Below are 24,085 nucleotides of genomic sequence, written 5' to 3'. Positions count from 1 at the left end.
ACATCATTAATGTCGCATTGTTTCTTGTCCCCCCCCCCTTTTTTTCTTATAAAGTTAGTAAAATAACACACAGAACATATATCTCAGGTTTAGTTTTATTCCTTTTTAGAAAAAAACAAATCTTCACTTCAGTACATTGACATTGCATGAGGCAGAACCTTTTCTTTTTTAACCTTTTTAAATTTGTTTAAACCTCCCATTCCAAAAAAAGAAAAAAAAAAAGTTAAAAGCAGCAGCATAACTGACGCCAACAACCAGCACAGGGCTTCCCAAATGGTTTATACCCAGATACAGATGACAAAGGAGCCGAGACGAATACCCGGGACTGAATCCCGCAGACAGAAAACAGACACCTGGACTGAGATGTTGATGTTAAACACTCCTGACAAGAAAAACCAAAAAGAAAACTGTAGTAGCACATGCAGTTTCCTTAGACGAGGACCTTTAATTAAAGTTCTCATTTATCAGTTAGAATATGTCAGACTTGTTGACGATGGATCGAGCACTTTAATTTAAATTAACTCAACAGACCTCTGGGAAAGTGATATTAAAATAAACTCATTAATCTAATACATGCATGTTGACGCGGGTCGATTTATCTCAGCTTTGGTAAAGCCTACGCAGGGAAAAAGGTGTTGGGATTTGATGCGCCGTCTGTCTGCTTTGGGATTGTAAGTGAGCGGTGTTTGGGAAACCTGGCTTTGAACAACTTTATCAACAGACAGATTGCTGGTGTAGAATATATCCTATTAATATTATTTACAAAATCTCTGTACAGTCAAATACATGGGGGGGGGGGGGGGGGGCGAAAAAAATGTGTCCTGCCAGTCAAGCATTCCAGAAGACAGTAAAAAGGCTGGATGTGCCTACACAGCAGGATGTTTCACTTGATTAAGAGCCTCTAGAGGGAAAAGTTTTGCCAAAGGTAACAAAGAACATGATGTCAGTGCGCCGAGCGAACAACAGAATTGAGCTCCCGATGAGTTACTTGCAGTTTATAGGCAATCCTGAAGAAACATCACGCACCCCCACAAAAGGCTCAGCTACGGCTGAACCAATCAAATAAGTAGTTCACAACAATGGTTAAAAACATGCTTCTGGTACTTAGTTAGTTCTGAAACACCCTGGCGTGAGCATCCACCTTCAATAGTGTTAACAACTACATCAGCAGGACAGAGCCTTAAAGAGGAGAAACTCTCCGTCAAGGTTTAAACAGGATTTCTCAAGAGGGGAGAATGAACGAGGTTGCATATATATATGTATATATATATACACACACACACACACACACAAACAACAACTCTGGTAGCTTTGGAGGAGAGGTGAACAAAGAGATGAATGTATGAGTTACTGCATAGCCTGTTGATTTCTCTACAGACGACAGTGGGAAGCCAAAGCTCCTTAAAGTACCATGAAAAACATACTGATCCGAGATCAGATGGTCCCAGTGGAGGATGAGCCCAAACTGTAAATCACTGTTATCAAAGCTTCCAATCCCCATCAACTCTTGATGAGAGAAAAAGACAGGCTTGGAAGGGAATTTCAAAGACCAAATATCTCATACGGAGAAGTAATTAAAAACCTAAAAGCAACAGAATCTGCTGTAGTTTTGCACACTTCATTATAGCCCCAAATACTTCAAATATTTGCACTTGAGATGTAACCTGGAGCTGCTTTCAAATTCTGGCATGTGACCCCAAATTTGGTTTTATAATTTGCAATAAAAAGAGAAAAAAAAAATAAAAATAAAACGTACATCTGAAAATACAAATCAGAACAATTTAAAACCAGTCATCTATATTCTGCAGAGACGATATTTCATCCGAACATTGATACCATGTTCATCTATATTTACATCAAGTTACAATAAATAGACAATGATGAACAGCAGGGGTGTTGTTGTTGTTTTCTTACTTTCCATAAATAACAGGCCACTCTTGTTTTGAGATAAAACGCTCTGCAGAACACTGATGAAATGTGTCGAAAACTTGCAGTTTACTGCTTTTTTTTTAAGTGCTGCGGACAACAGCGTCAATATTTCTCGGGGACAATCAAACCATGAACTTTTTTTTTTTTTGTGTGCAGTAATTTCAAAACACTTCAGAAAGTGATACAACATGTCACATTAACAAACAAACAAATCACAACATAAGATAGCAACATGACTTCAAGAAACCAAACTGTCGCCGCAAAAAAAAAAAAAAAAAAATTTCCAGTTCTCTTTGTGGATGAATTGTTCAAGCTTTCCAAAACGATGGTGTTTTCGTACCAAAAACAAAACAAAAAAAACCCCACAGTAAGAAGAAGAAGGCTCCAGTAATCAAACTGTAAATGTGTGTCGACTGTACTGTACGTCACTTGCAGTGCAACAAAAACCCCACAGAGATGTACCTACATGATCAGGTTCAAGGGGTAAGACAACACTCACAGAGAACTGAAGGGCACATGCGTGGTGCAACACTCACAGAGAAGGCAACAGATGAGGGTTGAGTTTACAAAGAGGGGTGGCACCGGAAACCAGACTTTAAAGCTGAGTGGCACCTGATAGGTTGAGGCCACTAAACATGAGGACAGAGGCAGGAAAAAAACAAAACCAAACAGTGACAAACAAAAAAAAAAAGGACATTTGCTGCGTCATCGCAGTTGAAAACAAGCAGGATCAAATACATTGATGATTCAATGTTTTTAGACGAAAGGTTTCAAAACCGCATGTCCAAAATACTACCCATCAAATAGTATTTCATCACAGTCTTAAGTGGAACACTTGCAAGACTCTGCATTTGGATTAGTCCGGTCAACAGGTTATGAATGAAGTCACTCACATTCCACAGAAAGAAACCTTTTTAAAAGTAAAAATCATCAACAGAGGATCTAAAAGAACCATCCCGACAAAGCTGACAAAATAAAAACCCCTCATCTGATACAGATACCCCTACAATAATTAGTCGGTTTAATTTCACAGGCAAACCTTTTAAATGTTACTGTCAGTAGTTGTGAGGAGTCTCCTACAAGGCCAATGATCCAGCCGCCCTGTGTGTGTGTGTTTTGACAGGTAAACTGCATAGGAGCAAACATGTTATTTGCCGGGGTCAAAGTGTAGTCCAGCAGTAGGTTAGAAAACCAAAAGGCAATAAACGCTAACACTTGATTTTGTCAATAAGATGTTCAGAATACCAGCAAAGTTGAACAGGAGGAGGAGAAGGTTGGCCTCAGTGTTAACATGATAACTGACAACATCAGGTGGAAAAAGATTACCCAGCTGAGAATTAATATTGATCTGTCGGGGTAAGACACGATGATAGACCCTACAGCGTGGTAGCCATGGTTTGGTGAACAGTCTGAAGCAGGCAGGAACACAGCGACAGAGATGATTACACAGAGAGGAAACCATCCTCAACTGGAGAGTCAAGGCATGTAGAGAGTTGCACTAAATGAATGTACAGAGCAGAGAGAAGAGGAGACGGCACCACTGATGAGAGGCTGAGAAGGTCCAGGCAGTGGAGGGGTGGGGGCAACACTTCACATTAAAAGGAAACTATACAGTTCTATGGTCCATGTTTCTTCTCTAACGGCTTCGATCCGAAGACCCTCGAGCTCGCTGATAGCTAAAACCTCTTCAAAGCTCTATTTGCATGCTCCATGTATTACAATACTATTGGCGTGTACGATCATTCACATGTCACCAAATGTCTGATGAGATTCCATGACAAAATTACAGGCAATCCAAGTAAGCTAGGAGGGTTTGCGCCGCAGTAGTGCTTAGCTAGTTAAAGCAATGCTTAACCCGAAAAATCTTTATGCAATTCAAGTTCTCTCAAGGTGTCTCCAGTTTACGACAACGTTTTTCCGTCCTGCATTACGTCTTTGTGATTACAGAATGCAGAAAGAGCCAGCTACGTACATTTAGCCTGAAGCTACTGACCTGAAGTATTATTAATAACTACAGAGATGCCACTGAATGGAAATCAACTATGCAAAAACAGCGGCAGCAGTTGGAAGACAATGTCTTGGTCCCATCATCTTATACTAAACTCTTGGTATGGTGTTGAAGTGATACTTCCTGGAAAACCTGTATTTTATTTTTTTTTCCAAAAATAGGTGTCTTGAGCTCAGGAAGACGTTTGTTTCACCACCGCATTACTTCTTTGTGAGTGTAGTAAAAGCTACCCTAACGGCACAAAGTTACAATGAACTCTACATCTTCCAGTTCAACACTGCCATGAATGAGCAATGAAGTAAAAGTGTAATGTTTCAGTTTGTTTTTATGGATTATGATTGGATAAAAAGATGTGGATTACACCGAATGATGCATTTCAGCGTTCATAAACAGACATTTTTGGACAGGTTTGCTGTGGTTAGCCATCAGTCGCTGATAGCATCAAGCTAAATACACATGGCTGGTTATTTCTGAATCCTGGAGTCACAAAGAAGTGGCACAGCAATGACGAGATGTCTTCCTGAGCTCAGCACACCCATTTATGAGTAGTTGAGAGGTAAAATACATGTTTTAGGTGAAGTGCTGCTTGAATGCCGTAGGCAGTCAGAGAAAAGGCAAACAAAAAGCAAAGGCCATTTGCAGCAACAGACATCAATTAAGCCTCTTTTTCTGTTTCCTGTCTGAGCTGATGGAGGCATGTTAAGTATGTATCGCAACAAAATTTGGCTTCAGTGCACTCCTTAGACGACTGTGGCATAGTGGGAAACTTTATGTGCAAAAACAGCAAACATGAGCCTCCTGTTGCTTAGCTACTGCCATAGCTGCTGTCCATTGTTGCATTTTTGAGCTGGTTGAGCTCGCGAGTCATAAAAAGACATGTACTTGAGTCCCTGTCGGTGAAAATGCCCAATTACTCACTGAAGAGTAACTTAAAAATCTTTGCAGACGTCTTGAACAAGTGTCACGCACACAGCAGCCCAGGGTGCCACAGTCTCTAGGACTTAATGCTACAGTAGCTTCTCACACAACAAACACTAACATCCTCTGCATCTCTGTGCCAACCGACACAGGAATCATAGGGTTACTTACAGGAAACTATAAATTAATGATTACAATATTAAAACCTCTATGATAAGGGTACTCTTGGAAATTTAGGAGATAGATATTACAGGTTATTATTTACAAGTGTAAAATTATTAAAATGGCTTTTCCCAGTTTCTGTGCGTCGCTCTCTCTTAGTGTTTCCTTTAGCAGCCTCTGTGAACGGCACCTTACAGCAGGTCGATGTCACAGCATTGAGAGATGGTGACATCACAGCGTCAAGGGAGGGATGACATCTTCTTGTTGTTGAGGTGCTGATGATGTCAAAACAGAATATCCCTCATGGATCCTCTGTTGCCTTGAGCAGCTCCATTAATGCACCCACAGCACCGAAATAACCCTGAGCAGTGAAGAAGTGATTGATGTGGAAACATTAATTGCACGGAGATGGATGGAATGTCAAAGTAGATGCTAAAACAAAGTTCTCTGGGCTTAAATTTTCTGGACATAGTTGCTCAGGTTTTGCAACGATGACGTCGTACATCCATACACGCTTAACAGTGTACACTTGTTAAACAAATACTATTTCTGTATACATGTATTATTCTATACACTGGTATCTGCCGAGACAAAGTTTCAAGTATCAGAATCAGTAGCAGGAAGAAGAATGGTACTAGAGCATCTGTATTAAATTGTCCACTTCTTACCTCATGTTCAAGGAAGAGAGCTCGGAGTTGTCCTTTAGACCAGAAGTCCATAGCATAGGCGAGCAGTTTTGTGGACACTGTGTTGATACGAAGGAAGTTCCCGACAAACACCACACGTTCTATTTTCTGATAGGAAGAAAAATGTAAAAATGAACAACTAAGTCAGAGGAATCAAGCTTGCCTTTTTTCCTGCCTGAGGCAAAATCATTCAAACGAATAATAATTCCATGTCTAAACAGTCTCAAAATAAACAAGTGCTGACAATAAATTTAGCCAAATCAGTAACTGTGAGTAGAATGCAACTCCACCGCTACACCACACGGTGGTGCCACTAAATCTACGGTTGAGAGACCTGTCTGAGATCGCCATAAATCAACATGAATATATTTATAAATTGAATGGAGAGATAAAGTGCAGTAGCGAAGTCTAAAACCAAGGTGAGTTAAATTCAGATTGTCAAACAAAATGAAAGTGACTGACAATGGGAGTTCTGCAAAGCAGCCAAAAAACAACATGATGACGTTAGACCAGGGGTGGGCAACCATGTGCCATGGAGGGCCGTGTGTATGCAGGTTTTCCTTCCAACCAAACACCTTAACAGGTGATTCCACTGATTAACACTCTTCTGTGTCTGAAGGTCTGTTAATCAGTGGAATCACCTGTTAAAGTGTTTGGTTGGAAGTTCCAACTAAACACTTTTAACAGGTGATTATGCAGGATTTCCTTCCAACTTGGAAGGCCCTCCATGGCACATGGTTGCCCACCCCTGCGCTAGACGGTAATTCATCACCAAGGTCAGAGGGTTGCAGTGTGTGTGTGTGTGTGTGTGCGCGCGCGTGGGTACTCCAGCTTCCTCCCACAGTCCAAAGACATCAAGAGAGGACAAGGCTAACTGATGCTCTAAATTGACTGTAGGTGTGGCTGTGAGTGTGAATGGTTGTCTGTCTCTATGTGTTGGCCCTGCCATGGACTGGTGACCTGTCCAGGGTGAACCCTGCCTCTCACCCGAAGGCTGCTGGGATAGGCTCCCCCGGCGACCCTTAACAGGATAAGTGGTAGAAAATCGATGGATGGATGGATGGAAGAATTTGACTTGTACCGTCCGAGGCTTGACTATGACAGTACGGATATATTTCAATATAACTGATAATACTGATTCCACCTCTACTTTAAGAGGAGTTATACATCAGCCTCATTCGTACATGTGTACATATGTTTACAGTTGTTGTGTGTATGAAGCTTTCTGCTGCGGCTCTGTGTGCAATGATAGCCCTGTACAATGCTGCTTGATCGCCATGCCACAAGGCAACACTGTAAAGAAGCTCACCGCACACAGAAAGACTCCAAACTGATGCCTCACTCCAGCAACTGAAACATTTTCAATTCAAAATTCATCAGTTTCTCCATGTTTGTTTAAAAACTACCTCCTGTCACTTGTATGATACAACTGGTGTCATTTAAACCATTGGATTAACTCACTTTTTTTACTGTAGTGGAATTAAGCACTCACAATTCCAAATATATCAGTTTGCTGATGATAATTTGGAATTCATCAGAAAACGAAATGATTTTCAAAACAAAAAACGCCAAAATACTCGTAAAATAACGCAACGCAATTTGCAATTCAAAAACTATTCCAGCTTGAATCTGTACATAAAAACATTTTTTTCTCATCCTGAAGACATCTAAAGCAGTGATTATCTTATTTTTGTAGGGAAAAAAAGATAGAAATGTCCATGTTCTGTGTTTTTTAGGTGTATGTCTGTGTTTTCAACAAGCCTGACTTAGGTTCATTTTATTGAGTTTTATTATATTTACATTATGTTTTAACAATTTCTAAGTATTGTATTATTCCTACTAAAACCGGATTTTCAAAATACATGGAAACACAGTGGACCGAATGAAATCAGACTGACACAACTGTAGAATTTTCCTTTTCTACAAAGGGCCTTCTAACTATGCCAAATCATGCTCAGTGTGTGTTTTTAAAAGTGTTTGTATTGTATTTGTGTGTACCTCGTTGACAGCACACATGCGTGCTATTGATCCTATATTATTAGTGATGGTGACCAATGTGGCTCTGGCCAGGTCCTCCTTGCTGATGCTGTCCCGCTTCTCTTTGCTCATCATGTGACCAAAACTGTAAAAGACACAGTGAGAAACATTAAACATTTGCTTTTCTATGTGTGGCACACACTTTCCTCCAGCGTGCAATTCAGGTTTGAGGAACGCTGTGACAAACTGAACAGAACAACCACACTGGACATGACATGTCACATTAACTTTTAGAGGAAACAGTAAACATGAGTTGTTTGTCTCAGTCTTTTTGAGTGTGACTGTTTTGATACATGACAAAATGGAACACAATATTTGTAACCTGGTGACTGTGATAAAATCTGTTTTTCACTCTGCTTTATGGATCAACCTTTGAACACAGTACTGCAGGTTTAGTGTACACATTCAATCAAGCAAAGGTGTGTGAGTGTGAGTGTCTTAGTCTGACAAGCGATCATATATTTAATGGGTTTTGAAAATTTCTAGTGTGCGAAAACAAACCTGATGCATCATCAGTGTTGTCTCAGCTTCAGACAGAAAAAAGCTGATGCTTCAACTCTGAGCATTGTTTTTTTGTTTTGTTTTTTTTTTGGTCATTTTATGGCACTGAAACCTTAAATGAGTAGAATGTGCCTTAAGGTAACTTGTTTGAAGCAAACAGTGTCAGAGTCATACAAGTCTGACAAAGTCCTCGTCACACTCACCTGGATGCAACAGCAGAACCCTGTAGGCCAAAGCGTTCATAGTCTCCTCCATAGATGTCCTTAACCAGTTTGTCCACATTAGTAGAATCACCCTTGCTGGCCATTTCCAATGCCTCCTCGAAAGTCTCACAGCCTGTTAGCAGACAGCACAGGCCAAGGAATGTACCACCTCCCAGGCTGGGGCGGGGGGAAGAAAAATATAAGAGGGAGGACAGAAAGACACAGATGCAATTGGAAGAAGAGAAAGAGAGACAAAAAGAGGAGGGAGACAAACCGGTATTGCAGATTAAATAAGGCATAAAAAGCACTGATAGAAAAAAAGAGAGCCACTTTTCACTACAGCTCTAAAAATCTCATTCTTCAATATATCAGTTTCTAATGCTGCCAACAGGAAGTCAGAGAAAATACATATGAACAATGTAGATCAGACACGTAACATTCATTCAATTAGTTTGAGTTTCTTCCTGAAGTTCACACAAAGCATCAAACCATGGTTAGAGACAAATACAGACAAAACAACCACATGAGATGATAAAGCTTTGCAAAAATGCACAAATATTGGACTGAACTGTAGAGTGTGGCGTAATTAACAAAAAAAGCTAAAGAGAAGGAATGCATGACAAGGAAATCAAGTCACACCATCCTGTAAAACTGGAATTTAAGAAAATTTGAAAATTATGAGGTACACCTGACTTGACCCCTGGACTTACGCACAAACAATAGAACGCAGCAGTGCAAGATACAGAGATCAAAGCCTTTCAGACAGACACAAAGCATTAAATGCCACAGCAATAAGACACGCATGCCATTAACAGGAGATAATAACACGTGTACACGTGAGCACACTCCAACTCCCTGACAGGACTAGGTTCATAGGTGGAGCAACAGGTGACCTATAACCAGGACACTGGTTAACTGCTGAGGAAAACCTCACATGCAGAATGATCTCCACACATGGACAGACTTTTATGTTTGGGATGGTCACTCTATTATCTAATCTCTATCTAGTTCTGCTATTGCATAACAATATCAAACACAAGGTGAAGTTATGGTAGGCAGTCACTGATTGTAGCATCAGATAGATCGTGACACTCACCAACCTTCACCTTTAGCATATATTCTTTCATCAAAACAACCTGAAGTTGTGTGGGACTTGTGCTGGACTTCTGGGTGTTTAAGTATTCTCGTCACAGCATAAAAGGAACATAAATATACTTCACAATTGAAAGAAACTGTGAAAGTTTTCACAACATCCATCTTTAGGTCAGACATTTTGAAACTGACATAAGACAGTTTATTATATTTTTGGTTTCAAAAACATGTGACATACATGATACGCACATTTTGACCAAAGAGATCTGCTGCGTTCCAAAATAAAACTGCCACTGATCAAAAAGTGATGCCGCCACCACGCTCCACAGAGATTTAACTGCTAAACAGGCAATTTCCCAGCAGCTGTTATATATCCAAATGAAACAGTAGTCTGTCCTTGTCAATCTCCTCCCTTGTTTTTGCATGAAATTTTCCTGATATTTATCCCATGAATGCAAATGCATGAGTGGAAGAGAGCAGCTATTCCGTCATCCTATGTTTGCGATTTCAGTTTTTTTGCCCTGCCTTGTTTATTTGTGCATTTATGTATGTAGGTGTCTGTCCTCCTCACCTGGTCCCAGTCACCCGTTTGTAGTTGTTCTCAGAGTTCACAGCCAGTATGGAGACCCCAGAGCCGATGTTGACCAGCAGCATGGGGAAGGGGTTGTCCAGGGTGCAGGGCTTTTTCACACAGCTCTGTGTGTCTGATGGGTTCTGGAAGTAGTAACATTCTGGGTGGCCATTGAAACCCACCCGGTCAACAAATAGCAGGCCGTGGATCAGACAATCCAGCTCGTCCAGCTTTAGCAGCTCCAGGTCAGCCATCTGCAGCAAAGAAGACGGAATTTTAAAATATCCAAAAGACACTGTTTCACAGCTTAACATCACCAAAGGCTGCATGCTTTGTTAAAGTAAATGCTTATCATGTGGTTGGGAAGAATTTTTTTTTTTTTAGTTTCAAAGTGATTTTCACAGCACTTTAGGGACTGAAGTATACAAGAGATCTTGGTTCAGCCCAGTTTATGCTGCAGAGCCCTGAGAGTTCATTGATCCTGCTGCAGATGAGGGCCAGAAAACTCAACATTAGGCAGATGAGATGGCACAGAGGCAGACATAAATAATGCACTGTAATGCAAAAAGTCAGGTTGGGGGATTCAAGGAAGTGTATGGGTAGCTTCAGTGGGCTGAGAAGTAGTCAAGCAACAAGTCTGCTGATGCATCATGTTGGATGGCCAAATGTAAAAGATCAGAAGACAAGGTATACTCACTGTGCGGAAGTCGTTCTCAAACTTATAAGCCCCACCCCCGGTGGCGCAGAGTGTTGTGTGCAGGCTGGAGAAGTTCTTATCACGCCCCATCTGGATGAAACGAGGCATGGCCTGCGTTGGGAAACGGATGAAATGCAGGTTCCCCGTACGGCCACACATGGTCAGGTTCCTCAGCTCCAGGTGGACATCTCGGACACCTGTTTTACCTAAATGAGGAAATATTACATAAATGCAGGCTTTCTGAATGCACAAGTGCTACCTAAAATCGCTGTCGGTCGATGCCAGGCTGTCGGTGGGCGTTTGTGGGACCCTAATCTTTGCATGGACACCCACAGCAGCACTAGTCTGCCCTTGCTGGTGGCTTTTACAGCTGATTGAACATACTGAAGAGGCACACACACACAACATTCTTCTCATTTTTTTCAACTTCATCTCATCTGATCATTCCTGACTACACCAGTGCTATTTGTAACACTTGATCAAGTACTTGATTCGAGGTAGCTGTATTCTAGAAATGAGTAACGGTGATAGAAATGTAGGCAAATCCTGCTTTGTTTATATCGCCAATCGTAGGTCTTCTGGTTTCCCTCTGTGAATACAGACTACCGCCCACTAGCTGAGAGCTATTTCCTCTCAGGCAGGCTCCGGAGGTACATGCTAGCCAACCCTCGGCTGTCTTAACAGTGTGTTTGACCGCAACTTCACTCATGAGGCGAAGCAGCAACCTTCGTTGGGACTTTGATGTTGGTCTGATGTGTCTTCACCTTAAACAAGCAAACTGGCAAATGTAGGGTTTTCTAGACAGACTTTTATCGGAATCTCTGTGTAAAATCAAATGTACCTAAAATTACATGAAAATTACACTACTGACATTGCAAGCAAATAAGAAAGGATGTCTGTCATAGTGACTTAAATGGGCTACTTTCAAGCCTAAAATCATTTATTACTCTTGACAACTGAGCCTCTAAGAAACAATTCAATGTTATAGCTAACTAGGGAAACACACGTCAAACATATCTTGGTTAAATCCCCTCGCTGTCTTCGACACACACCGGTTGTGTGAGGATGGACATACCATAGGCAACATTTGAGGTGAGGTAGCGGCGGATGGACTTCAGGTTCTCAACTTCCTCCTGCTCCTCTTCTGCCGTTATATCAACAGGCTCAAAGTAGACCAACTTGACCAACGTGCCACCGATGTCCATACCAAACCAGGGGAACGCTGGAGAGAAGAAGACAGAGGTGAGAAGCACTTCCAAAAAATTACGAGACACAATATATAACAATTGAAATAAAACCCAGGGTTTGAAAGATTTAATCTATAAACATATTTAAAATACCGGTTTTGATCAAGCTGGGGAGAAGCAGACAGAGAGACCTAGACATTGGCCCATGGCCAAAAAGAAACTTCCACCTGTTCATAATTAGTAAGGAAAGTGTATGAAATTATAGTCTGGAGACCAGCAGACATCAACCTGTGACTTCAAGCTGTGTTGTCAGTTGGTATGTTATAGCAGAGACGTCACTACTGCACAGGCTGCCGGAGGAGTGTGGCGATGAAACCAGCTAGTCTGGATGGTAACCCCACCAACAACAAAATACATTGCCACGGCTCAGCAAGAGGAATGGTTGCCAAGGAAACAGACCCCCCCCCCCCATCTTCTCCCTCTCTCTGTCTCCCTGTCTAGCTTTCTCACACAATCTTCTGCCTTCTTATTCCTTTTCAACTTATTATTTCAGCTCTCAGACGCTATCACTTCCCCTTGCACTATATCCTTTATCCGTGACTCATTTCTCCTTTCATCTAGGTGGCTCCCTTGGGCAGGGTATTAAATGTCTGCACTTTTTTGGCACCGACTAGATCACACTGGGATCCAATTTTTTTTGTCAAACTTGTTGTTTTTACTTAAAAGTGAAGGTGTGTCTTCCAATAGCTATCTGTTGTACAATCTGATGTTACAACTGATTTAATCATGAGACAGTGACCAGCTGAGGCACGAAAACCAGTTCTGTCACATCTTTAAGGACCACATGAACACCACAGTGAACTCAAAACATGTCTATACAGCAGCCCAAGGTGTAGTGGCATTTCACAAAAAAAAAAAAAAAACCATAGGGTGGTAAAGACTGCCATGTTTGCTATAAGAAAAAAGCTGCCAAGATGGGACACATTTCCAGTTAAACAAAGCGCTTAATGCACAATATAGACATGAGACAACAGACTACGTTAATAGAAAAAGTGACAAGTCCATTTCCGCAACGTCCATATCCACCCATACAATGCCATCTCCATCCCCAACATTACAATCTAGGACTGTAACTGATGATGCCAGAGGAACAACTTCTTTAGGGAAATGTTAACAATTTGATTGTGCCATTTTTTCAGGAGTGTTTTGTGAGTTTGCTCCAACCCTTCATGCTCCCTTTTTTCTCCCAAACACATTTGTTCAATCAATCTTTTCTCTCAGTTTTTGTCTGCTACTTCCCACTTTTGCTCATTACCATCAACTCTAGAAAAGAAGTAAGTGCATCCACCCCGTCCTAAAGTTTAAGCCACCGCAAAAGCCTTTAACCTGTGTTTCTTGCTAATTGCCAGCAGGGGGCTACTCCACTAACCCCAAAGGCAGATGAAAATCAATGAGGAAATGACCTTGATTCTCATTTTATTCATAACCTCAACTCAGCCATGTACTAATTTTTGTGTGTTGTCCATTTTGTCTAAGAACTCCAAACCTTTCATGGAATATTTTCAGATTCATGCAAGTTAACTGTTCATATTCTTGTTGCTCAGAGATGTCTTGTTCAGCATCTGAACGTACTAAAGACACAAAGGAGTCAAAGTTGATTTTACACCTGCTTTCCGTCAGGGTATGATTACTTCTGCCTCTGAAAAAACAAGATGGTGATTGATAAAATCCCCAAAATTCCAAAATCGAATGGGTGGTTTAAATGGCTGCTCTCACTACTTACAACTCTCTTCTCTCCGTCTCTCTCAATTTAATTCAGTTCCATACAAACATATTATGGAGGGGAACTGACACTGCAAGACGGTTTAACGCACCACTCAGAGTTATATCAATCATTCACTTTCTCTTTCTTTATTTTGCAGGCTTGTAGGGTGACACCATCAAATATGTTTACGAAGAATTTTGCTCAGATCACAATTTAAAGCTTTTCATATTATCATATTATCATAGAACAAACGGAATAGCATTGCTTTTAAAAAGTTCATGACCCAGTCAAACTTGTTTTTTTTACATGTATGACTGACAATGACATTACATGAAGTGATAAAATCTTACAAAGCAAAATTCCAACTATGTAGATGTAGGAAAAATATCCACATAAAATGTATTTCCTTTTGGGAAGCAGATCCCTTCAAATTTAGGAGCGAATGTGTTGCTACTTTTAGAAACCGCACGCATTGATCATGTTTACTTTGGATTGGCAGTTCAGCAAGTTCTGGTTGAACTCGGCATAGCAAATGTTTGACAACTAGTTGCTCTTTAGTCAAAGCCCTGGTGATACAATGAGGTAATATTTTGTGCTTGGACATAAGTGTTTGACAGGTGGAGCACACTGTTCAGACAGAAAATAGTAGCATGTTAACCAAATGTGCGTGTAGTTTGGAACAATAAAAGCCTTGAACTGTCAACAACAGCACATGGTTACCAAAGCATTGTTGTTATTGTGGAGAGGAGCTGCATTCCACAAATAAATATGCGTAATCCACATATAAGTGCTTAGTAATGGGCCAGTTTACTGAGCCACACTACCAGCTGGTAAATTAAACAGATAAGCGGCATTATGGGACTAATAAAACACCAAGCTTTGGCATTTAGCAGCATACCTCAGCTGAGGGCACAAACACTCTGCACATGACCGGTGACTTTTAAACCTTTCCTGGTCCACTCAATGCCATCTGAGTTTTCCTGGCATGACAGTCAGGAGATGTGACTGTTTCACAACAAGTGAACAGGACAACTCTGTCTGGCTTGTAGAGACAAAGTCCACTTCCTGATTATAGCCACCAGATGAGAACTTGTGCCTTCAGGACATTTGAGAGATGTCAAAACAACAGTTTTATTCTTATTTGAGGCTCTTGGCATTTAGAAATGAAAGCGTGTGTATAATTAGCAGGTAAAAATCAACAGGTCAGACAGACTGAATGTAAGCAGCAATAAAAAAAACATTCTAGTACTTGACTGACCTTTAAAAACCCCAGTACATTGCTTACTGTAAATCATTTGTGATGGAATACAATTGTGATTTACTACCCTGAAAGCATTATCTATTTATTCATTAAATCACCAGGCCTGGATCATTGAATTCAGCACATCTTTTTCTCTGATATTGACACTGTCATTTGCAGAAGCAAATAAAGTAACAAGAAAAATTTTACTGCAACATATTATCTTCCAGGCGCAAACACTCAAATTTGGCTAGTATTGTGTCACTGCTGTAGAGCTTGTGTTTAACTGACCTGCAAGAAGTACACATTATTTTGTATGTCAAATGTTGGTGTTTGACATTTTAACACGTGTATTCCAATAACACATGCTGTATGACTGCTAGAACCAGGTTTCTGTTGTTTGCTGATGCTACATGAGCTCTAAACCTCCTGGGTCTCTGTTACAGTGAGTCAACAGGAGTCACTCATCCCCTTATTGTGTAGTTGACTTTTGTTACCATTCCCTCTCACCCACTGACCTGCAAATGTCAGTGTAAACATGAAATGAACAGCCTACTTTGGAGTGTTCAAATACAATCCCATAAATATGTGTGCATTTGGTGTTATTACTATTGCAGTGACCTCAAACTGAATGCTGCGTACATCAAAGTAAGACAAAAGTGCAACTGTAGTTTCCTTCCCAGATTTCAGTGTTGTAGTTTTGGAAATTCCTCAAAATGTATTTTTACCATGTGACCCTGAAAACAGTGAAACTGAAACTAAAATGGGGGAAAATCCATTTGAGCAGCAGCAGAAAACTGGTTCATGGTATAAGTCATATCAGGTGAATAATCACCCAAGTGGCAGGGTGAGGATATGTATACATGAATCACTGCTTCCAGACACAAACATGGCACGAAATGTTATATAAGGTATTGACATTACCTGTTTGTTATAACTCATGTCTGTATGCATGACTTTGAACTTCAGCCACAGCCTTGAACCTTTAAAAAACTATTATGGAGGATGAATTCTTCTGCTTAAAAGCCCAAAAAAGTCATGAAAAGTCATTAAAAAAACAGAACACAACAGAACTCTTCCAACATGGAATAAGTACAAGGTAATCAGAGCTTTATTATAACAGGCTTAATAATCTTTTTATTGTCATGTATGCGGAATCACAATGCTTTCCCATGCAAAATGAGGTCCAATAAACCAGGTACACCAAACTCAGAAGAACTTATAAGTTAAGTCACCTTCGAGCGTCTAAATGTGTGTCCATCTTTTCAGGTCCAACCCTGAAACACACAACATCCATCCATGCTGCATGACATGACCATCACAATGGTTACTGAAATCAATAATCAGGGACATCATTACGTTGCACAATGCAACATACCTCTATTTTTCTTTACTGGTTGCATGACAACCCAGTCTTCATGACAGAAACTCTACAGAAACGGTTCTGTGTCCCCTGCCCTTTCATTAGCATACGCTTAAGAAAGTGTGAGCCCCCACCGATAGTGCACATGAGAGAATCTGCAAACAAAAGAGACAAAGAAAAAGTCACATACGACAAGTACATGGGGAGATGGAGTGGAGGTGGGCTGCAAGGTGGCACACAGGCTGATTCAATATGGTGCCTTCAATGACATCCGTCAATGGATCAGCTGACCATCAGCTGATCTAGCAGGGGTGTGAGCTGAGCTCAAATTGTTAGCCAGCCTGATGTAACACTATGCTCCATTGGTGTCGGGCCTGCCCCTCATGAACAATTTATTTTTCCTGGTAATGTGTCACTGCTCTGACCTCAGTGCATCTACTTTACCCTCCCATAAGGGCATCTCCTGGTTGGCTGAGACATATATAGGAAAGCTTCTTGCAAAAATATTTCTCTTTTGTGCAATATTTGTGTACCAAACTAGAGTATTCATCTTTCTTGACAAAGACTATCTTAAAAATCAAAAACAGTTCCCCAAATAGACAGTTTCTTAAATTGTGTGGATTTTCCAGAATCCAATGTAGCAAACCACTCTCTGCTGTGGAGTTTGTGTAACATCTGTGGTAACTAAAGGCAGACGCACCACTAATCTCTTCCAGCGACTCTCTCACACTAGATGGTGTCGACCAAACTCACCAAAAACAATCAATATCAGAATCGTTTTCTGAGAGTATCCCTGAAGAAAGGGTAGGAGAAAAACATAACTGTTGTGGTGGGATGTCACATTGCCAAAGAAAAAGAGCCCATCACACCTGAAATTATAAATTACTTTGTGTTGTTTGGTATTGATTTAAGTTGTAAGTGGTGGTGGGAGTGAAGATAAAAAATTGGACATTCTGACATTTACTCACTGCATTTCAAACAAGATCCACACTAACACACTAACAATGAAAATGAGATCATGGAGCCAGGAGAAAGATTATTTGTCACTGACACCTGACCGTAACTGATACCGAGAAACATGCCCACACTAACTCAAAAGATGTTATGGAAATGCAACATGAACTGGCCGACATTCACACTTTCCTTGACAAAGACATGTGACTCCCCACAGCAGTGTTGTCTTGCAGCCCAATTGATCAGTGATGCTCAGAAACTTCAAACTCCAAAGATTGACATCCATGTAATTTAACAACCACAGAGAATTCCCCTCTTTTCATGTGTGTATCTTCATTAACACATATCCATGGATTCTTATTTAAAATGGTGGAAACACAAACATAGCATGCATGCCCACTGTGTCCAGAGAGCCAAGGGTTAGTGCGACAGAGAGGGGGGATTTATGTCCATGTAGGTGAAAGGTACCTTGCCTTAAATCGCAACCCCAGTGGGAGATAGGAGTGTGTACAGTCAATTAAAAAGTTTGTAACCCTTCACTGATTCATGTTAGTTTTCCACTATTCTTTCTGTTCAGCTTTCCAACATCACTTCAGGGATTAACATCACAAATCATTTCCATTAAATTCCCCATTGCTCAACCTTTAATCTCAGGTTTCACAGGGTGGCTTGCTGTGTGTGTGTGTGTGTGTGTGTGGCTATATTATGCACAGAGCGTAGAACAAGAACAGCACTCGTACAGCATGGTTGTGTGATAAGAAAATACACAGGCACAGATAAACACTGTGTATACAGCAGAAACAGTTATATACTCTCTCAAAACTCTAAGCATACTATCACAAGATGTTTTATCTCATTATTCTAATCCCACTTGAATTTAAGTGTTTATTAATGATTGTCCAACATCTTCTCCTTGGTTTCCATTTACTTCTCAAATATGAGAAATGCATCTGATCACTTTTATTGCAGGAATGCTAACAATTCCCACCCACTGCCATTCACTGTGCTAAGCTAACTAACAGACAACCAATCTCTGTGGGTCTCTACTGAACACGCAAAGGAGAGAAGGATGTAGGATGGCGAATGAGTGTCTTTTAGCATGTTCCTTTATTATTTGTGAATATTAAATCTAGCAACATCAGTCCTATATCCAATACACTGCTGACACCTGATTCTGACAGTGGATCAAAAGGGTTCCATCTCTAACTAAAGTCCACTCCCACAGTTCCTGCTAACGCCACTTGCACTGCAGCTACTCCCACTACTGGGTTTACTTTGCACAAATAAACAATTGATCTTCAAATAAACACTTTATCTGAATATCAGAGTCTGTAAATCCATGCATGCAGATTACAGAGCTTTAGGTGATGGCATTTTTATGTCAAACGAAACAAACAGAAGAGCAGGTGGAAAAAGTCCTTTATTAGCTGCTATCTGGTTATCTTTGTCCATTTAGTTGATTAGCAAGAGATTGGAAATAAAGACAAACCATTAAGGACAGCAGCTTTTGCAGGTTTGTGGGTAGTTTCAGATAGAGAGACGGGTTTCAGTGGGTTTCCCAGTGTGCCATAGGAGACAAGCCCCACCTCAATCACAGACAACCGTAGTGAAACTTGTTGATACGCCCCGCTCCCAAACCATCAGGAAGTGGTAGTGCAGTCGTAGAATATTGACTCTGTGCTGTAGTAGACCTCTTCACAAACCTGTGGAAGCAGTTACTCTTTAACACACACATGCACACACGGGCTGGAACCCAACACAGCTGGTAACCAGGTATGCGAAAAACCTAGCAATACATGCAACAATTTTTCAATGAATAAACTGGACCACAAGCCACATTTTTATCTGCTTGCCATTTATCAGGAGCAATGCAAATCCTAAATAAACTCCTACATCTTTTCCAGGAAAACTTTAAAGTAAATTTGTTTCTAAAGCCTTGTCAACACTTCGAGGGCTAAAATAGTGGGGTAAAAGAGGAAGTGGGACCGCAACAATGAATCAATTAACTGATTACTGGGAGAGTGAAAAAGACTCCAACCCCCCCGCAACCCTAAACAGGATAAGCGGTAAAAAATGGAAGGATGGATGGATGGGTTTTGCTATGCCAGCATGCCAAACTCAACTCAATGGCCCACTCCTCCATTCTGCCACACGCACATGACCACATGCAGTCTGAGTTGAACCGTAAAGACTTAAATGTTCACAAACTAGTTTAAGCTATGATGCAAACAAAGGATTAAGGTATCTAAGGAAGAAATAGACTGGCCTGTGCAACTCAGTCAAGTGGCTAATTGTTAAACCCTACAAACATCTGACTGAAGAAAAGTTTTGTACTGGATACACAGAGCACAGTGACTCAAAAACTACCTGCATGTGACACTTTTTTAACAATCATTAAATTGACAAACAAGCTTAAGCACTGCTAAATGTCTAACAGAGCTGTTGAAGGATCCTCCTTGCGGGTTATGATGAAGATATTCCTGTTTAAAAAACACTAGGCTAGCCATTTGTGGTAGCAAATAGGGGTACGACAAGCAGCATTATACAAGAGGATCATCATAATACCCAAAAATAAAGAGCAGAAGACAAATCCAAACATATAAAAAGCTTCAAAACTCACGAATGCATTATTTTCCCCAAATTTTCTATCCTAATTACTTCTGGCATTTAACCAAAGAAAAGATCCAGACTTCTTTTTGTTGCACTGAAACTGTACAAAATGATAGTGACACACTGAATTTGATCTAATTTAATAACCCATTACTACAAAACACAGACTTCAAGAACACTTATTTCTTGCCAGATTTTAGGACTCATTCCTATGCCACTCTGTTGTTTTGTTTTGCTATGTCCATCAAAATGCTGCATTGAAAGACCAAGAAAAATCAGACCAGATGTATTTATTTTAACAGATACAACAAAAATGAAAACAATCCTGGACATTTGTGTATAGATTCCTGAGTTTGTACCTGTATACACCGAGTTTGACAAAACTTTTCTGTTGCCTGACAAATTTGCATTCATTTGCAACATTTACTCAACAGTGTGGAAGATAACCGTCTACTTCCTCAACCGAAAATATAGTCACATTTATCCCATGGCAGGTGTTCGTTTCAACCCCTGAATACATCCCTAAGGCAAAAAGATTCCAGGGTCCAGTGGTGGAAAAAGAGTTAAGGGTTAATATCCAGGTTTATCAGGATGGCTGGCCTCCATCCAAGAATACCAGTCATCAAGAAGAGGAGCTCTGACTGGACAGAGGCGATGTCCCCTGAATTACGTAATCTGGGCTAATACTGGAGGCATGTCATTTCTCCATCTAGTATACATCAGTCACAGCTCACTTAAAATCCGCCTCTTCCCCTGTATTCTGCCACATCATATCTAGAGTCGTGTGTCTAGAAAACTATCTGTGTATCAAGATGTCTCTGGCAACCAAGAAAGAAGTCTCTGTACATTTTAGCACGATGATTCCATTTTATCTTGTTGTGTCAGATACTTCTTTAGTCAAAGAAGAAACCACTGATAGCAGAACAACACATCTTTCCCTTTGCACTTCAGTGCAGTAGCACTATTGGATGCATGTTCATGTAGCACAGGGTTTAATGGTTGAATGGAGACACTGCAAATGCAACAGGATTAATTCTATGGATCTACCTATCAAAGAGAAACAATATGTGCATGATTAGAATTGAAAACTACATACAGATCAAAACTTTCCCCCCCCCCGTTTACTAAATTCAAAGTCTTTTGACATAGGACAGCAAGGGAAATCTAACTGGTTCAACAGTGGTGTAGACCATCTGATAGAAGGTGGGACTGGATGGTGATGAACAATGCCGATAAGTACTGACAACAGACACGACATCAATAGCAGTGAGAAAATGACCTGACATAACATTCACAGGTTTAAGGGTGCTCATAAACTGTCAATCATAGCCTTAGAGCATGCAATGATGACACCTTGGTCACCAGTGGTCTGGTTTAGGGTTTAGGGTTAAAAAAAAAAAAAAAAATCATTGTCTGGATCCAAAGCAGAAGTGTTGCTTATAAGCACAAATCACATCAGTGGTTAACAGTGACAAACACAACAAAACTGATATGCATATGTCAAATATGTGAATAATTAAAAAAAAAAAAAAACGTCCTCCTGATCACTATCAAACAAAGGAAATGAAAGCAGCTATCTATATGACTTAAATACAAATTTTTACAGAGACATTTCCAACCATGGCCTCGCAGATGGTATTCAACACTTGCTGGTTTAAAGTCTCCTTATAGGAGAAAACATCACAAATCTGGGTGCTACAGCCTCATACTGAATACCTTAAGTCTGAAATTGTAACGTAGCTCTGACTGGGGCGGGTGATTTGAAATTAGTGATATTACTGTAAATATTAAAGTATGACTACCATACTGATGTTGTTTTATTTACTGTACGCAAGCATCCATAACCACTCACAAAAAAAAATAAAAAAATAAAAATAAAAAAGGATGGAAAGGTGTGTGCCTCACTCCGCCAAGTGGTTTCACTTCTGGAATTATTGTTTATTTACTCATTCATCTTGTCAACTGTGAAATATTCAGGAAGAAATGTTAATTTATACGACTAAAGAGTGACCTGCAAAATCTTGCTGTAATAAATCTGCCATTACAAGATCACATGAGCAGAAGATTAAAGGTGAAAACTAAATAGTTGTCCAGCCCTGGCTGCTTGTGATAAATGTAGCAATAAAACTCTTTATACCTGCTAGTTCAGAACATCTCCTTGAAAGCAGAAACCAAAAATGATGCCCACGCCTTCTCTTCCTCTCTGTCTCTAACACAATTAACTGCATATGCAAGGAATGCTGACTGCCTCCACTTTACAAGGGCCCTTAAACATGAACACAAACTCTCAGCCAACGTTTTTACACAATTAGAATAAGTTCTGCCTTGACAGCAACACAAACTCAAGACAAACCATCAGTGGGCTCAACAGTAACCAGACCTCCACTATGAGGAAAAACCAGCAGCTATTATTAAAAAAAAAAGCACATGAAACTGCACGGATTAAGACAATGTCATGCTTCAAATGTCCAATATTAAGCAGTCTTATTCAAACGCTTGAGTTATGACTTAACCTCGCACAAAGACAGCATCTGTGAAGGGATTCACACGAAAAACCAACTTACCAGGTTTCTTTTCACTTTTAAGTTTCATTGTGAGGCAAAATAGCGGCTCACAGGTGCATGCAAAAACAAAATTAAATATAAATATATGTAGGACAAAGTTCTGTAGGATTTGTCTCAGTCCGTCTCGTACGACAAATTTTACAGAGCGGATTCAATGCCACTTTGCGACATTCTGCGCTAAAGTTTTAAAGATGATCTTCACTCACATCACCCGAAATACTTGGTAAATACGAGGGCGGGGCATTGGCCCATTCAACCCTGCCTCCTAGAGACAAGAGGCGAGTGTTGATTGGGTGGATCAAGCCAGGCCCACTTATCAGGAGCTTTTTCACCACCAGGCTACCGACCAATCACACTTCATCAAACGCTGCCGAGGGTTCATAAAATCAAAGGAGGGTCTCCCTGACAACGGCAGGTTTGCCAGGCAGACTAGTGTGATCGGTACACCTGATTTGATCATTCATAGAGGTGGAGAATATTGTGGCTATGGCCAGCAAAGTTGCATAAAAGCAGAACGCCGCTGTCCGCCAGAGGTTGCTGCACTGTCATTGCAACACAACGTGCTTGTGCAAAATCTCAGCTGCTCTGTATCGTACGGTGTGGGGAGGTTGGACTGAGCCGATTTTGCCCTGACTGAACAGGAATATAAAGAGCAAAATTGTGTGCAAAAATGAAACAACACATCGAAGAAATATTAACCCACAAACCGGTTGACACTTACGGGGTCTGTGTCGTCTAACCGATTCCGTTCTCCTCCGTAGCCTGCACCTCTTAGCCGGGGACCCGTTGCACTCCGCATCTTCCCCGCGATGCAGATGATGCAGGGGTTCGTAAGTGCTACTGTTGGGTCCAGTGGTCGTGCCGAAAGGGTTGTTGCTACAGCAGCTGCCGTTAGCGGCCACAACGACGTGCCCATGGAATCCTCTCTGGCTTTGCCCGTTGTTGACGTGAAAGGGTCCGGACGCTCCTTTCTTGTCCATCATCGACTTGGCTTTATCCATGGCAGCAGCTAGCTTAGCCTAGCCTAGCTTCGTTTAGCATCTGCAGGTAAAGGAAACTGGGGGCTACTTTAGCTTAGCCTGCTAACGTTAGCCCCGCTAGTTAGTCTGATAGCCGCCCTACGAGGTACCGCTTTCCCTTTCCGCAACTTCACCTATTTCAACCCAGGAATTTCACGGTAAAATGACGCATATTTTTTCTTTATTTCGTGCGGTGTAAAACGAGACTAGGAACAGTCGCTAAAATACCGGGTTTCCTTTGAGGTCACTCGCGGTCATTTCCCTACTAACAGCTCCTGGCAGGCGCAGCGGCAGCCGGCGTTCTTCTACGTCACACCAGCTCCGACAACGGAGGCCCAAACCCGTTCGCCTCTACCGACCGGTTATGTCCCCTCTTTGCTTTGAAAAAAAACAACAACTTTGCAATTCTAAACCTTTACAGAATCACACTTTTAAAAAAAAAAAAAATTCTATTCTAAATAACCGCGGTCCGATATCAACATCTCACAAACACAAACGACACCAGTGTGTGCGCACAACGGTGGGTGCTTTATTTATAAGCGTCGTTGTTCGTTGTCATGTCATGTCATGTCATCTCCA

General features: G+C 40.9%; 1 protein-coding gene across 2 annotated transcripts; it reads right to left on the bottom strand.

The window, feature by feature from the left end:
* Positions 1 to 88: 88 nt before the first annotated feature.
* On the bottom strand, positions 89 to 24,085 carry pank1a (pantothenate kinase 1a). 2 transcript variants are annotated; one of them, XM_086180847.1, is made up of 8 exons: positions 23,209 to 24,085; positions 11,880 to 12,026; positions 10,805 to 11,010; positions 10,108 to 10,361; positions 8,445 to 8,621; positions 7,702 to 7,825; positions 5,686 to 5,811; positions 89 to 5,378 (listed from the first exon to the last, which is right to left on the bottom strand). In XM_086180847.1, exons 1-8 carry the CDS (start codon positions 23,486 to 23,488, stop codon positions 5,319 to 5,321), a joined length of 1,374 nt encoding a protein of 457 aa, XP_086036973.1. In that variant the 5' UTR covers positions 23,489 to 24,085; the 3' UTR covers positions 89 to 5,318. The 2 variants fall into 2 exon arrangements, with proteins under 2 accessions (XP_086036973.1, XP_086036975.1); XM_086180849.1 differs by lacking the exon at positions 23,209 to 24,085 and adding an exon at positions 22,488 to 22,690.

The sequence above is a fragment of the Aulostomus chinensis genome, chromosome 16 (genome assembly GCF_037954235.1).
Source record: "Aulostomus chinensis isolate RoL2024-O1b breed Wild chromosome 16, RoL_Achi_v1.0, whole genome shotgun sequence".
Taxonomy (NCBI): domain Eukaryota; kingdom Metazoa; phylum Chordata; class Actinopteri; order Syngnathiformes; family Aulostomidae; genus Aulostomus; species Aulostomus chinensis.
This window is presented reverse-complemented; position numbering and strand designations above follow the sequence as displayed.

Coding starts and splice junctions, on each gene's coding strand:
- pank1a (XM_086180847.1), bottom strand. CDS start 23,488: ATGGATAAAGCCAAGTCGATGATGGACAAGAAAGGAGCGTCCGGACCC. Junction 11,011..11,879: donor CACCTCAAATGTTGCCTATG/GTATGTCCATCC, acceptor TTCCTCATTTAG/GTAAAACAGGTGTCCGAGAT. Junction 8,622..10,107: donor AAACGGGTGACTGGGACCAG/GTGAGGAGGACA, acceptor CCCCCGCCCCAG/CCTGGGAGGTGGTACATTCC.